General features: G+C 51.7%; 1 protein-coding gene across 6 annotated transcripts in view; it reads right to left on the bottom strand.

Moving 5' to 3' along the window:
* Positions 1 to 6,332, bottom strand: part of SLC28A1 (solute carrier family 28 member 1) — a 49,372-nt gene extending 43,040 nt beyond the window's left edge. For 2 of the 6 annotated variants that reach the window (XM_038532917.1, XM_038532920.1), the window contains exons 1-4: positions 5,716 to 6,332; positions 4,803 to 4,914; positions 3,962 to 4,050; positions 2,648 to 2,742 (exon numbers count right to left, since the gene is read on the bottom strand). In XM_038532917.1, coding sequence (XP_038388845.1) covers positions 2,648 to 2,742; positions 3,962 to 4,050; positions 4,803 to 4,898 — 280 coding nt within the window. In that variant the 5' untranslated portion in view covers positions 4,899 to 4,914; positions 5,716 to 6,332. The remainder of the gene's footprint in view (positions 1 to 2,647; positions 2,743 to 3,961; positions 4,051 to 4,802; positions 4,915 to 5,715) is intronic. The other 4 variants (XM_038532916.1, XM_038532918.1, XM_038532919.1 and 1 more) reach the window with 4 other exon arrangements.
* Between the last annotated feature and the right edge of the window lie 7,202 nt (positions 6,333 to 13,534).

The following is a 13,534-nucleotide window of genomic DNA, read 5'->3' as shown; positions in this document are numbered from 1 at the left end:
TCAGGAGGTACTGGCACACGGTGCAGGAGAGGAGGCAGTGTGGACACGTCCCCCAGACGGGGCGTGGAGAAACGTGTCTTGGGAATGATTTGTGTTCTTTGAGGATCTGTCCACCCCTCTGGTGACTGGACTTGTCTATTCCTTTTGGGGAACCTGCCACTCTCAACCCATAGGGTCCTGCAGTATACGGCCCACTTTAGCAGTGATAGGCACATGACCCAATCAAAGACCTCCCGCAACTTGGCCAGAAATATGGGTCTTCTTCTGAGACTGGGGACACCAAGGCCCTCTGCTGGTCAGTGGCCAGGGTGATTTTTGCACCCTCGGAGAAAGGCCAAGTAAGGTGAGGACACCATTGCTACAGCTCAGGCACAAAGTGCTGAGAATGTGGGCTTTATTTCTCTACTGTGCCTACTCCCAGAAGCACATGAGGGGTCTCCCCATAGGAGACATGAAAGGAAAAGTTAGCAAAGAGCTGAAGGAGGGGGCTCAGTCAGTTAAGCATCTGCCTTTGGCTCAGGTCATGATCCTACCATCCTGGGATCGAGCCCTATGTTAGGCTCCCTGTTGAGCAGGGAGCCTGCTTCTCCCTCTGCCTGCTTGTGCTCTCTATCAAATAAATAATATATTTTTTAAAAGAGCTGAAGGAAAGCAAGATCATGCAAACATGGAGAAAATGGAGATTGGCCATTATAAAGGATAAATGACTGACTGACATGGATGATTTACACCATGACAAAGTTGGAGATAGGATGAGATAGGTAATTTTCATGATCTATTGCAATCATTTCTTTTTGTTTTTAAGATTTATTTGAGAGAGAGAGAAAGTGGGCAAGATGGGCAGAGGGAGAGGGAGAATCTCAAGTGGACTCCGCATTGAGTGCTGAGTAGGACACGGGGCTCAATCTCACGACCCTGAGATCATGACCAGAGCTGGAACCAAGCCTGAGCCGCCCAGGTGCTCCTACTTCAATCACTTCTTCAGGAGAAATCGGTCTGAGTCTGAGTGAGGGGGAAGCACAGGGGCACGGAGAAGGCCCGGGCTCAGAACCTGCCAAAGGACTACTTCAGTGTCTCAGGCATCTCTGGACGGCAGCAGCTCCGAGGGCCCTGAACCAGCCCATTGCAGCAGACCACCCGCTGCTTTCACTTTCCACGTGGAGACCGGGGCCGTTGCCATCACCGTCCTCTCCCTGCCTGGCCCCGCGGGGCAGGGTGCTCTGCAGCCACAGCCACACCCCCCTCATCCCTCCCTCTCGTACCTGCAGGAGGAGGACCCGCCCCTCCCCCTGGCCCTTTGCCCCCCTTTCTCTGGCCTCCTCTGCCTCCTCATCGTTCTCCTTCTTCTTTCCGTAACCCCCACGCCCTACCTCAGCTCACAAACATGGCCCAAGTGCTCCTGTCAGCAGCACACCCCTTCCTTGACACTGTCACACCCTCCTGGTTAATATTCCCACCTGTCCTCATAAAAATTCCCTCCAAAGAGCTGTCTACACTTGCTGTCTATACTGCCTCACCTCCCATTCAGTCCAATCCAGCCCCCCACCCCCAGGCCCTAGTGATGTTTGTCACTAAATCCCCTGTTCCACGGTTCCCCTCACTGCAGAGATGCTGTTACCTCTCTTGAACCCCCTGCTCCCCCAATCTCCCGCCCCCACCATCTCCATGCCTCCTTGGGTTCACTCTGCCGCTTCCTCTGCCAGCACCCTCTGTGCAGCTGGTCCCAGGCTGCTGTCACTGAACCCACTTCTCAAATCATTCTTGGGGTGTCCCCGGGAACCCTCCTCCCCTCCTCAACGGCCTGGCTGTGGTACCTCCACCACCTTGTCCCAAACAACTGGCCATCCCCTCTCTCTCCCAAGGCCTCCTCCTCCTGTGCTCCCTAGCCATGGAGGCCCCATCATGCACCCTAAGCAGAGCCCCGAGGCACCCCGGATTCCAGGGTGTCCTTCCTCCTATACACTCGCTGGGCTCCCAAGTTTGTGGGAGAAGTTTCCCGAAGGTCTCTCCTATCTGTGCCTTTCCGTTCCCTACACTTTGTCTCTTCACACGTGTACTGCCACCCTCACCATCTCCTTGTCATCCTGCCTGCCCCCCCCCCTCCGCCCCCAGGCTTCCACAATGTTCATTCAGCCCCAACGCTTGCCTGTTAAATCCTCCAATAGCTCTCTCCGGCTTTGAGGGTAAAATTCCAGTCCCTGAGCTGCCTGCCCACATCTGCACCATGCCAGCTTCACCTTTACTCCTGGGGTTCCTGCATGGAGTTCCTTCTCACCCCTTATTGTCGTGCTGCTTTACCTGGCTAGCTCCTGCTCGACCTATGAGGCCTGAATGTCACCTCCTCCTGGAAGTCCTCCCTGATCACTCCCATCCTTCCTTGGTGTTCCTAGATGGCCGGCTGCATCGTGTGGGAATACTAGGTCTCCTCTCTTACTGCTCAGAGACTGTCTTGGGGATAAGACCTGATCTGGCTTCATTCTGATGTTCTAGCTTCTGGCACGGAGCTGGCCCTGAGTCGGTTGTTGAATCATTGGATATGTGAATGCCCTGAGACACGCATGGCTGGGGTGGAGGTGGTTGGGGGGAGGGGATGGCACGCTGGGGTGGGAACAGCTGTCTCCCAGGTGGGGCTGGACCCCCGGCTCACCAGTAGAGAGCAGGCCTGTGCAGATCCATTGAAATAGCTGTGCGTGCTCCCTGCAGAAGCGTCTGGTGGCCCTCAGGGCTGGCTGCAGGCTCCTCCTGTGGAGAGTACCAGCCTGGTCCATGAGTGGCCCCAGATTCCCACTGTCAACACGTCAGGTAGAAGCCATTCAGGTGCATCCCCAGGAAAATGGAGACATGGGGCAAGCCCGGCACTGGCCCTGACACCACAGGACTGGGCAACCCCAAGCCAGAGCAGGCTAAGTGGCTCGGGCCCGCCAGGCCTGGAGCAGCACCACCACCCTCCTGATACTTCTGTTCTCGGGCCTGGGAAGCAGTTAATTGAGCCGATAAGGAGGAGCCTGTGCCCGCACAGAGCGCCAACCCTGCCCCCCCCCATCCACCTCCCCCTGTCTGCGGAGCCAGGTGCAGAGGCTCCCAGCTCTGCATGCTTCCCCGGAACGAGACTCACCCGCCAAGCCAGCAGCCCCTCCCGGCTTGTGGACAGCCCGCCCCACGCCCACAGCACCCCCCTTCCCGCCCCACGCAGATGCCACTTCTCACCCGGCCGTCGGGCCACGTGCCTATCCCTGGAGGAAAAGCTGGCACCAGGACAGCCTCGGGGGCCCCATGGGCTCAGCACGTAGGAGGTGCTCACTGGGCGCAGATCCAGCCACCGGCTGTTTTAGGGCGCCCCTCCCCTCGAGGTCCCCCCTCTTGCTTCCCATGGGAGGCATTCTTCCCCAACCTCCCACCCAAGGCAGACAGATGGACTCCCTCGCCTCCATCAGCCCTACTCTTCATGCTCTCGTGGCTCAGGATCTGGCCAGTGGGGCCCCGGTGAGCCCAGCCGTCAAGAGACCGAGTTCTAGGCTCATACTTGCTGCCTGTGTGACCAGGGCCTCTCTTCCTCTGGGGGCTTCAGCCTCCCCGTGGGAAATGAGGGGACCACCGCAGTCCAGGGGTTTTCAAACTCAGCCTCGAGGTTCCCTGGGGTGCCCCCAGAGACTGAAAGGGGTAGAAGGCAGATGGGGAAGTTGAGGGAGGGTCAGGCTTATTCAGTCAGAACAGCCCCACAGTAAATACTGAGGTTCCTGAGGGATTTCGTTTTGGCCACTTCAGAGCAGGTGGGAACCCCTGGCCTGGCTCAGCCCCAGGGTAGCACCCAACAGTGCCCATTTGTGGGCTAAAGCATATCTGCTCCTTTCTTCCACAAGAGAGGCCCCTACCCCTTGTCAGGAGGCCCGGTTCCCTGTCCCTGCTCCCCACTGTGGCCTCCTCCCCAGGCCAACCCTCGTCCCTGCTGGAGACCACCTACCATCCGGAGAAGGGCTCTGGGCTGGCCTCGTTCCGGTTGTCCCCACCCTCTTCGGGGCCTGAGTCATGGCCAGGGATCCGGCCTTCCTCCTATAGCCACCAGAGAGTGACCAGAGTGTGAGTGGAGAGAGACCCCAGCTGCCAGCTGTGTGCACAGGCAGTAACTAGAGGACAACTTCATTACATTCTGCAAAGCACACCTGGAATGCCCACTGTGTGCGGGACTCAGTGCTAGACGCATCCTGCCCTCGGGGAGCTCATGGTCTGTGGGTGGAAGAGACACTGAGCCTCCGCTGTGACTGTTTGGGGGAGCTCGTTGTATGGCTCCAGGACACCACTTGCCCTCCATCTGTCCGTGGAGTTGTGTTTCAGTGGCTGAGGGATGGTTGTTCTTGCAGATGGCAGTGTGAAAGGCACATCCCGGGGTTGGGCAGTGAGGTGAAGGGGCAGGGGGCTTTGTCAGGGAAGGTTGGGAGGGCAAAGGATGTCATATCAGGCTCCAAAGTTCTGATTGCTGGGCGTCTACTTGGCCATCCCAGAGCAAGGACAGGATGGCCAGCTCCTTAAAGGCTGAGACTTCCCCAGAGATCCGCCCCCATCCACCTCCAATCACTCCCTCTCTCCTTGTTTTTCAGATCTCGGCCTTTCTGACTAGGGGAGGCTATCGTGGCTCATCATAGGTGCCCAACACATGGTTAAGGAGCGAAATAAAGGGGCTGCTCTGCATTGAGGAGGCCACATGTTGGGGAGTTTCCTAATTTTTCAAGCAAAGGGATAGGGAGGGTGCAGGAAGATGGTGAACGAAGGGCCCTCCCCCCAGGGGGCCAAAATGGGGAACTGACCAGGCTTTCCAAGAGCTCAACCCCCTTGTTCTCCAGACCATTGGCCACAAATGTGAGAGAGATGGACTCTCTTCGTCTGGGTGCGTCGTCCTCCATGTGCTGCACCTTCCGGCTGAAAGACAGAGTCAGAGCCCAAAGCTGAAAGCAGAAGGTGAGGCAGGACCCAGGCAAGGGGCCCGGAGAGGGCTAGAAGCGGGGAGCAGACCCTGGCACAGTTTTCGTCATTCCAGGACTCAACCCTCCTTGTGCCTGGGGGCCACGGAGGAAGGTGCCACTTCCTGCACTCACTTCTGAATTTGTGGGACGCAAGTCCCTGCAATTCTGGGAGGCCAGCAGGAACAGGGCAAATTCTACCCACCTCAGAGGGAGGGCAAGAGAGGGAACTATGTACAGCATGTGTATGTGTCTCATAGAGGCATTTTTCTTAAAAGAGGCTCTAGCTTTCATCATTCCCATAGCAGGTTAAAGCCATTGCTACTAAGTGATACCTTCACTGTGTTATAATTTCCCAACTCTGAAAGAGGGAGAAACAATATCCCAAAGACTCTTCAGTCTCTGGATCCAACTAGACCTGAAGCCAGTCCTGCCCCTGGACTGTTCAATTCTGAGAACCAATATAGTCCTTTTTTTGCTAAAGTTCATAGGCCTAGCTCATCTGAATAAGAGCCCTAAGACCCCATCTCTCCCCACTCCTGTTACTTCTCTGCTTCTTTACCTTGGGGAGCACCCTACTCTATCCAGACTTGGCCTGGCTAAGCTCACATGTTCAGCGGCAGATACACGTGTGCACATGGGAGCAAGGAGACGTGTAGCAGTGCACACACGGGCAGAGCCCAGGAATGCCTGGCTACCTGTGCGCACACACACACACACACAACTGCACAGAGTGAGGCAGGACCCCCTTCTTACTCACATCTTTGTGGTGAACGAGTTACTCTCGGAGATGGACAGAAGCGTGTTGTTTCCACGGGGACCGAATGAATTCAACCTGCTTGCCCTTTGGCCTGTCTTCTCTTTTTAGTGCAAATTCCTGGGCAGAGTCCAGAGCCCGAGTAGGCTGGGCTTCCCCCCTCCAGCTCCGTCCAGCGCCCCTTCTAGAGTCCAGGACCACAGCCGGCACAGGGACCCCAACTCCTCTCAGGGAAAACAGGGCCAGTGGGCTCCTGCCTTAAAATGGGCCTTCCTCCTCCGAGAAGCCCTCCTCTCTCTTCTCCCCTGCTCCTACACGGGCCCACCTCTTCCAGGAAGCCCGTCTTTACTATTCTTACCCTATGTTACCCCCACCCCGGCCTCGCCCTGGAGGCTCCCCAGGCTCTAGGATCATTTTGCATCTTACCAGCCTCCCTGCCTCATGGAATCAGTGATTATGACAGCAACCTGTTTTCCCCGCGCTGGAAGGTAAGGAAAGCAGACTAGCTGTCATGAACCGCCACGGCCTTTCAAGTCTAAGCCTCGATAAAGTCAGAACAACAGAATAAAATCACCAGGTCTGCCTCCCTTCCTTCCTCCCTCCCTCCCTTCCTTCCTGCCTCTCTTTCTTTCCTTTTTTCTTTCTTCCATTTATCTTTTTATTTCAAGGTTTTGTTTAAATTCCACTTAGTTAACATACCGTGTAATAGTTTTTTTTTTATTATTTTTTTAACCGACACCTAAGCAACAGTGTGCAAAGTCAAGGGACAAATACTTGAAAGTTTCACTCCTCCAACTAAACATTAAACTATTCTGACAGGGTGGACGACAACTCTTTAATAATTAATCACACGCGCTCAGGACAAAACCCCGAATGATGCATAAACATTTCTTGGGAACACAGGCTGTGGGATTACCTGCGTACACTGGTTGTTCTAGAAGTTTGGAGAGGTTGATGGAGAGTGGGGGTGCCCTTCGCCCTTGAAAACTTTTTTTGTCCATACCTCTGATTACGAAAGCGTTACACCTGCTTCCTGAAACATTGTGTACAGATACACAGAACACTTCGAGTTAAAAACCCCTCTGGGGGATCCCTGGGTGGCTCAGTGGTTTCGCACCTGCCTTTGGCCCAGGGTGCGATCCTGGAGTTCCGGGATCGAGTTCCGCATCAGGCTCCCGGCATGGAGTCTGCTTCTCCCTCTGCCTGTGTCTCTGCCTCTCTCTCTATGTCTATCATTAAATAAATGAATGAATGAATGAATGAATGAATGAATAAATAAATCTGTAAAAAAACAAAACAAAACCCTCTGGATGGCGCCCCCGGGAGTCAAGCACTGAGTTTGCGGACTGTTCCACAGACTTTTCCTTATGTTACACGTTTTACAAAGGAGGCTCGTGCTACACCAGCTTTTTTGCAATCTGGCACCCTGCACCGCTCACTCTGCCGGGACCCTATGCTTCCTTGATGGTAAACTCAACGTCGGTCCGTGGTGTCACCTGGCTTATCCTAAGGGATGGCCCACCTCTGTGGGCAGCCCCCTCCTCCACCCAGGGGTGGGCTTGGAGCCGTCCTGGCAGAGGGCCTTGTCAAGCCGCAGTGAGGTTGCACCTGCTTCTCTGCTTTTGCCCGCTCCTAGTCTCTTCCCCTCCCCCTCTGCCTCCCCCTTTCCCCTCCCTCCTTGCCTGTCCCCTCCTCTCTTGGTTTCTTTGGTGCCAAGAGGGAAGCGGTGGGGGGGTGGGGGGGGGAACGGCACACCCAGCAGCAGCCAAGTTTGCTTCAGAACATTCCCTATGTTGCACCGGAAGCCCTTGATGTTTTTGTGTGCCCTGATCTAAGAAACGGGTTTCATAGGCTACATGTCATGGTTTAAACACTGAGCTAGAGCTTAAAGGTCTAGATTCAGTTCTGACTCTGCAAGTTAACTTGTTTCTTTCAAGTTGACAAGGTGGGTAATAGTATCTACCCCGTCAATAAATATTTGTGAGGGATTCAATGAACTAAAGCAGGTGAAGTGTTTGGCAGAGAGCATGGCACGGCCAGGTTGGCAGGTGTCACCACTGTCACAGGGCCCATCTTGGGGATATCTTGATACTGCTCTCCTCTGAGTTTCTCCCCTGCTGCTCCCCTCAAGGAGAGACCCCAGATCCCCTCAAGTGATCCTGGATCCCAAAAGCCAAATCAAATGCTTGGTGGAATTTGACTGAGAGCCACAGGATGGTGGTTGGGAGGCTGGATAGATTGGGATGAGCACCCCCACCCCTCTCCTCCACCCCAGAGAAAGACCTGGAGTGGAAGGACCTTGGGGATCTGGCTGTATGCCATCTATCTGAGTGACCTCAGCTATCCCCTGACCCTCTGTGTGCCTGTTTCCTGAGGAGATGGTCTCTGAGGTCTGTCCCATCCACAGGGTTGGTGGAGAGAGACCCAGGACTAAGCTGGGATAGGGGTGGGGCACTGGGTCCAGGGCAGAGGTGAGGACCATATCTATCTCATCTATCTGCTTTCTCATATCAGTGTGTATATGTATATATGCGTGTGTGTGGATATGTGTATGTGTGTGTATATCTCCTTTTCAATCGAAACAGAATAGCACTTAAAAGGATTTATAATGGGGTATCTGGGTGGCTCAGTGGTTGAGCGTCTGCCTTAGGCTCAGGTTGTGATCCTGGGTCCTGGGATCGAGTCCCGAATCGGGCTCCCCGCGAGGAGCCTGCTTCTCCCTCTACCTATGTCTCCGCCTCTCTGTGTCTCTCATGAATAAATACATAAAATCTTGAAGAAGGAGGAGAAGGAGAAGAGGAGGAGGAGGAGGAAGAGGGGGAGGAAGAAGAGAAAGAAGAAGAAGAAGGATTTATAATGAAGAGCCTGCTCCACCTCTCCCACCCCTGTTCCACTCCTCAGAGGCAACCACACACCTGTTTCTGGTTTCAGTTCTCTGGGGCCACTTCCTGTTTCAGGGGAATTCTTGGCCCCAGAGTAGAAGAGAATCCCTTCTCCTTGCCAGGCGCTGAGAGAATAAAGAGAATGTTTGTAGAGCGAACCATTCGGAACTGTCAGAGGCAGATATTATCAGAAGGGATGTTCAACAATCTCTTTACTTTCTTCTCATGATTTTGCTCACACCTGTTCTCAGCTCTTTGCAGATGAGTCTCTTCTGTGGCTCGGTTTCCTGTGTGCAAGCAGTAGACAAAAAGGGAGGCTCTTGCTGGCAGGTTCCATAAACATGAGCTTGTCATACTTTTCTCCTAAACCTGCTTCTGTCACTTAAACCTTGGCCAATTGACAGAAAGGACATCCACTAATCCAATACGATGTTTCCTTTCTTATTTGGGGCATTGAAAGATGGGCTTCTTCTAGTCATAGCAGAAATATTCTAAACTCAAAAGCACATACAAATTCTGATGACATAGGGCAAAATACAAAAACTGAAGAAATAGCTTAGGCTTTTATTTTCTCTAGTTATAACTCATATAAGTTTTATAAATTTAGGAATGGACTCTCCCAAGACTTACAGCACAGTGTTCTTCCTAGCACCTGTAAAGCAAGTCCAGGTATTCCCAAGGGAAAGAAGCAATCCAATGCCCCAAAGACCAAAACCCTTCCCCCTGACCATCCTGACCCACCACTACCCTAACTGGCTTGGCATGACCCTCCAAGGGCCCCCTGATATAGTCCACGCCTTGCCCCTGGCTATTCATTGGGAACAGATGGGCACAAATGGCCATTATCCAACAAAAAACAAAAGGATGACTCTGGAGCTCCTCTGTCTCAGCCACCATAAAGGGCAGGTAAGAGAAGGACACCTGGTCCCACACCCAGGCTGGCCCAAGGCCACCAGGCAGGGGGACATTTCCCTAAACAGTGAAGAGATCACGGTCTCCAAATATTGAACTGGTTGCTCCTTTGTGAAGTCTGTTTCCCTTGTTGTTTTACATTCTCTCCCTCTTGCCCTCCATCTCGTATCAGCTTCTTACATAATGAGAGACTGAGATGTTTCCTTTTCATTTGGATCCAAGTCAAGATTTAGATGTTCTACAGACCAAGCTAGGTAATAATTCATGTCATCCAGTTGGGTTTAAAGATGAATGTCCCTGGCTTTGGTGGGTTTTTTTTTTGTGTTTTTTTTTGGTGGGTTTTATACCAAAAAGGTTTTATCCTCCCTCTGAGGCTTCCATGAGCCATTGGCAGGGGCTGGGGGTGGGGGTGCTAATAATTAGGATCTGTATTGCCTTGTTAGCCCAGAGCTGATACTGAGTCACAGTTGAGAAGTTAGTTAATTACATAGGCAAAAATAAGTCCTTTGTTGTTGTCTCCTCTCCCCATCAGAGAAGGGGTCCGATGTGGCACCCACCGAGCTTCAGAGCAAAACCTGATTAAAAAAAGAAAATATTTTTATTTATTTGAGAGAGAGCAGGGGGGTGGGGGTGCAGAAGGAGAGGGAGAGAGAGAGAGAGAGAGAGAGAGAGAGAGGGACAAGCAGACTCCCCTCTGAGTGTGAAGCCTGACACGGGGCTCCATCCCAGGACCCTGAGATCATGACCTGAGCCAAAATCAAAAGTTAGATGCTTAACCAATTTGAGCCACCCAGGTGCCCCAAGGCTGATATTTTTATAGAAGTTTCCACGAGGAAGACTTTATGCCTTCTTGGAGCAGCCAATGAAATGAATCTACCACAGACTAGTAGTGTCTGTAGGAAAGGTATTGATCAGTGAGTAATCATAAATTACATACAATTGTTAGGAAGACTAAAATTGAACACCCCTGAGTGTCACATCTAGACATTGAAACTTTCCAGGCATATCTTGCCTCCCTCAACCCAGGTGAGTTTCCACCGATAACATGGAACTATAGAATGAAAGATATAGCCTCATTTCTGACTCTCCTCTGACTTGCACCAACCATTCTTCCTGTGTAAACCTGCCAGTTACACACCATGACTCATTTTGAAACATTTCCTTTCCACTTCACTATGCCTGTAGAAGCAAGTTTCATTATTCCAAAGACTGTGTCCAATTGTCTTCGCTCCATTACCACGGGGGTTTGTGGAGAGCCTGACCCCATCACAAGAGCTGAACATCATGGGACACCTGGGTGGCTCAGTGGTTGAGTGTCTGCCTTTGGCCCAGGGCATGATCCTGGGATCCGGGATCTAGTCCCACATCAGGCTCCTTGTGGGGAGCCTGCTTCTCCCTCTGCCTGTGTCTCTGTCTCTCTCTGTATGTCTCTCATGAATAAATAAATTTAAAAAAAAAAGAGCTGAACATCATCCAGCTTGTGGGTCAGGAGGCAGTGCTGACTGTCTCCCATGGGATGAGAGTTGGAAAGATGGTTGTCAGGGGTAGGGGTAGAGATTTTGTGTTAGCTACCCCATCTTGAGGGAAGGGGGAAACACCAGGGTCTCCTATCTGGGAGAAGATCAGCATGTGAGTGGCCCTGAGATGGATCCTATAGTTTGAAGCGATGGTGACAATAATAGTACCAGCTGAAATCTACACATCTAAGAGCTTGGCATGTCCCAGGCTGTGCTAAGAGCTCTACCTGCATGGTCTCAATTAACTGCTACAATAACCCAAGGAGGTAGGTACTGGTCACCATTTCCCTCCAGCTGTCCTCCATGGAGGTGTATGATGGGGGAACCAATGCTGTAAATAGAGAAACCATTGAGAAGTTGAACAGCCCGAAGTAGAACCATGGACCACTGTGCTAGTTGTTCGTATTTGGGAGTTCTGGGCTGGTACTCAAGCTGTCCACCCCATGTTTCCACCTCACCAGCTACTTGGCAGACAGATGATGGATTCTGGACCCACACTTAAACCTGATGGCTGTGAATTGTATGTTCTTTGGTCAGACCCGTGAAATCTGGGATACTGTGTCTCTGAGCAACTTCCTGAGTAGGACCCAAATTCTGTGGGAGCTGATCTACTGAGCAATCACCTGTATAATCTGAGTAATTTGACTCCAACTGCCCCAAGAACATACATTTTGCCCTGATAGAAAGGAAGAGCACCAATGAAATTCCTCTTCCAATGACAGAGTCTATACAGCAGGACACCTGAGTGTCAGGTACATTCATTCCTTAGCCTGAGATGGAGATTCTTGTTCAGGTGATTTATGAGGATGGGAGGTGCTCTTGGTAGAAGGGAAGTAAGGGATACAGAATAAGGCAGGGGTGAAAAGCAAGAGTGTGGTCTTAACTAGAGTCTGGCTTTAGGTGGATTCCACAGGAAAATTCTGGAACACAAACTTGCCCATAGGTTAGTCATACCTTGAGGCCAGGCCAGTCAGTCATGGGCTAAGGACTGGCAAAGGGATTAGGAGATGTTTTACCTCCCCAGGTGAAGCGGCTTCCACTTGACTCAGGACAATTCTTCGGATAAGAGGCAGCCGTGAGCTAACTAACTCACAGAACCTGGGAGATGGGGCCCCACAGTAAAGGGGGCCAGAACAGGACACCAGAAGCATCCACTGCAAAGCCATTATTTCTGTTGGCCCTCCTCACTCCCACCTGCTGGAAGCAGGGTGCAGGCTACTGGGGATTACTCCAGCCATGGGACCATGCCAAAACAGAGTCTCTTTTCCATAGGTACTCTGCCTGACTCAGGGGGGTCTCAGACAGGACCCTGGGTTTGTCTGCAGCCTCAACCCAATGAGCATTCTCATGGGGGTTTGTTGGAACCAAGGAGATTTAGTGTGAAACCAGGGTGTTTAGTTTGGTCAACAATGACAACAGCCAGTTGAATCCTCAGGGGCACGTCTCATACTGGACCTGGATGTACTTACCATTCAAGTCATTAAAAAGTCAGCTGCCAGAGCAGTTGACTAGACCATGACGTCAGGCCAGGAATCCATAGACTCATCTCCTGCTATAACTCTACCATCTGGGTATGTGCTACAAGTGCCAGGAGCATCCCTTCATCAGCATGTGTGCCATGTCCCCTGAGGCCTAAGGTATAACAGCTGCTGCTCCTTAGTACCTTTTGGAAATAATAGGTAAGAGCCATTTGCAGGCCATATCAGTTCTGAGGCCAGAGGACAGGGCCTCCTGAGTTCCAGGACCTCATGCCCTGAGCTGGCTCCAGCCATACAACCAAACCTCCTGAAGATAGATACTCCTGAAGGCTGAATTCCATCAACCTCATATTTGCCGTTGTAAATAAACAATGGAGCTCAAATTTGCCTGGTTGAATGGGATATGACCCAATTTCTGATAGCTGGTTCCTGAAGCAGAAGGAGTGGGGGTCCTTCTGTAGTAATTTTTGTTTCAAGTAAGAACCACATAAATGACCAATAAAGGAAATCTAAAGGAAACTTACCCTGGACAGTCTCAGGGAGACCAGAGCCAGGAAACCCAGAGACCAGCCCCACCCTTACCCCATCTACAGACAGACTCCTCTTGTTATTCCCTTCTGGTAGCAATCTCCATAAATAAAATAGATGAGTGATAGATAAATGGCTGGATAGATGGGTGGGTGGATAGATAGAGGATTGATAGATAAAAACATATAGACACTATTTTTTATTTTCAACTTTTGGCATTCTCTGTTGACTCTATACAGTGAAGATTCAGCTGTTTTTTGACAGTGGTTTTATAAAGCAGACTACCATTCTTGACATTGCACTTGGGGTCAGTTGCTACCTACCACTTGGGTTAGCAGGGCAGAGCAGAGATCCAGAAGAGCCTTGGCTTTGACAATATCCTAGAGCTGCCATGCCAGCCCTCAGTGGGCCATGTCCAGATTTCCTAATGCCTACAGACTTCTTCCTGTGGAATAAATAACCCTGTCTCCTTAACACTATTGTCATATGAGGCCTTCTCTATTAT

This window comes from Canis lupus, chromosome 3 (genome assembly GCF_011100685.1).
Source record: "Canis lupus familiaris isolate Mischka breed German Shepherd chromosome 3, alternate assembly UU_Cfam_GSD_1.0, whole genome shotgun sequence".
In the NCBI taxonomy this organism is placed as follows: Eukaryota; Metazoa; Chordata; class Mammalia; order Carnivora; family Canidae; genus Canis; species Canis lupus.
Note: the sequence above shows the minus strand (reverse complement) of the source record. Positions and strands in the feature narration are given on the sequence as shown.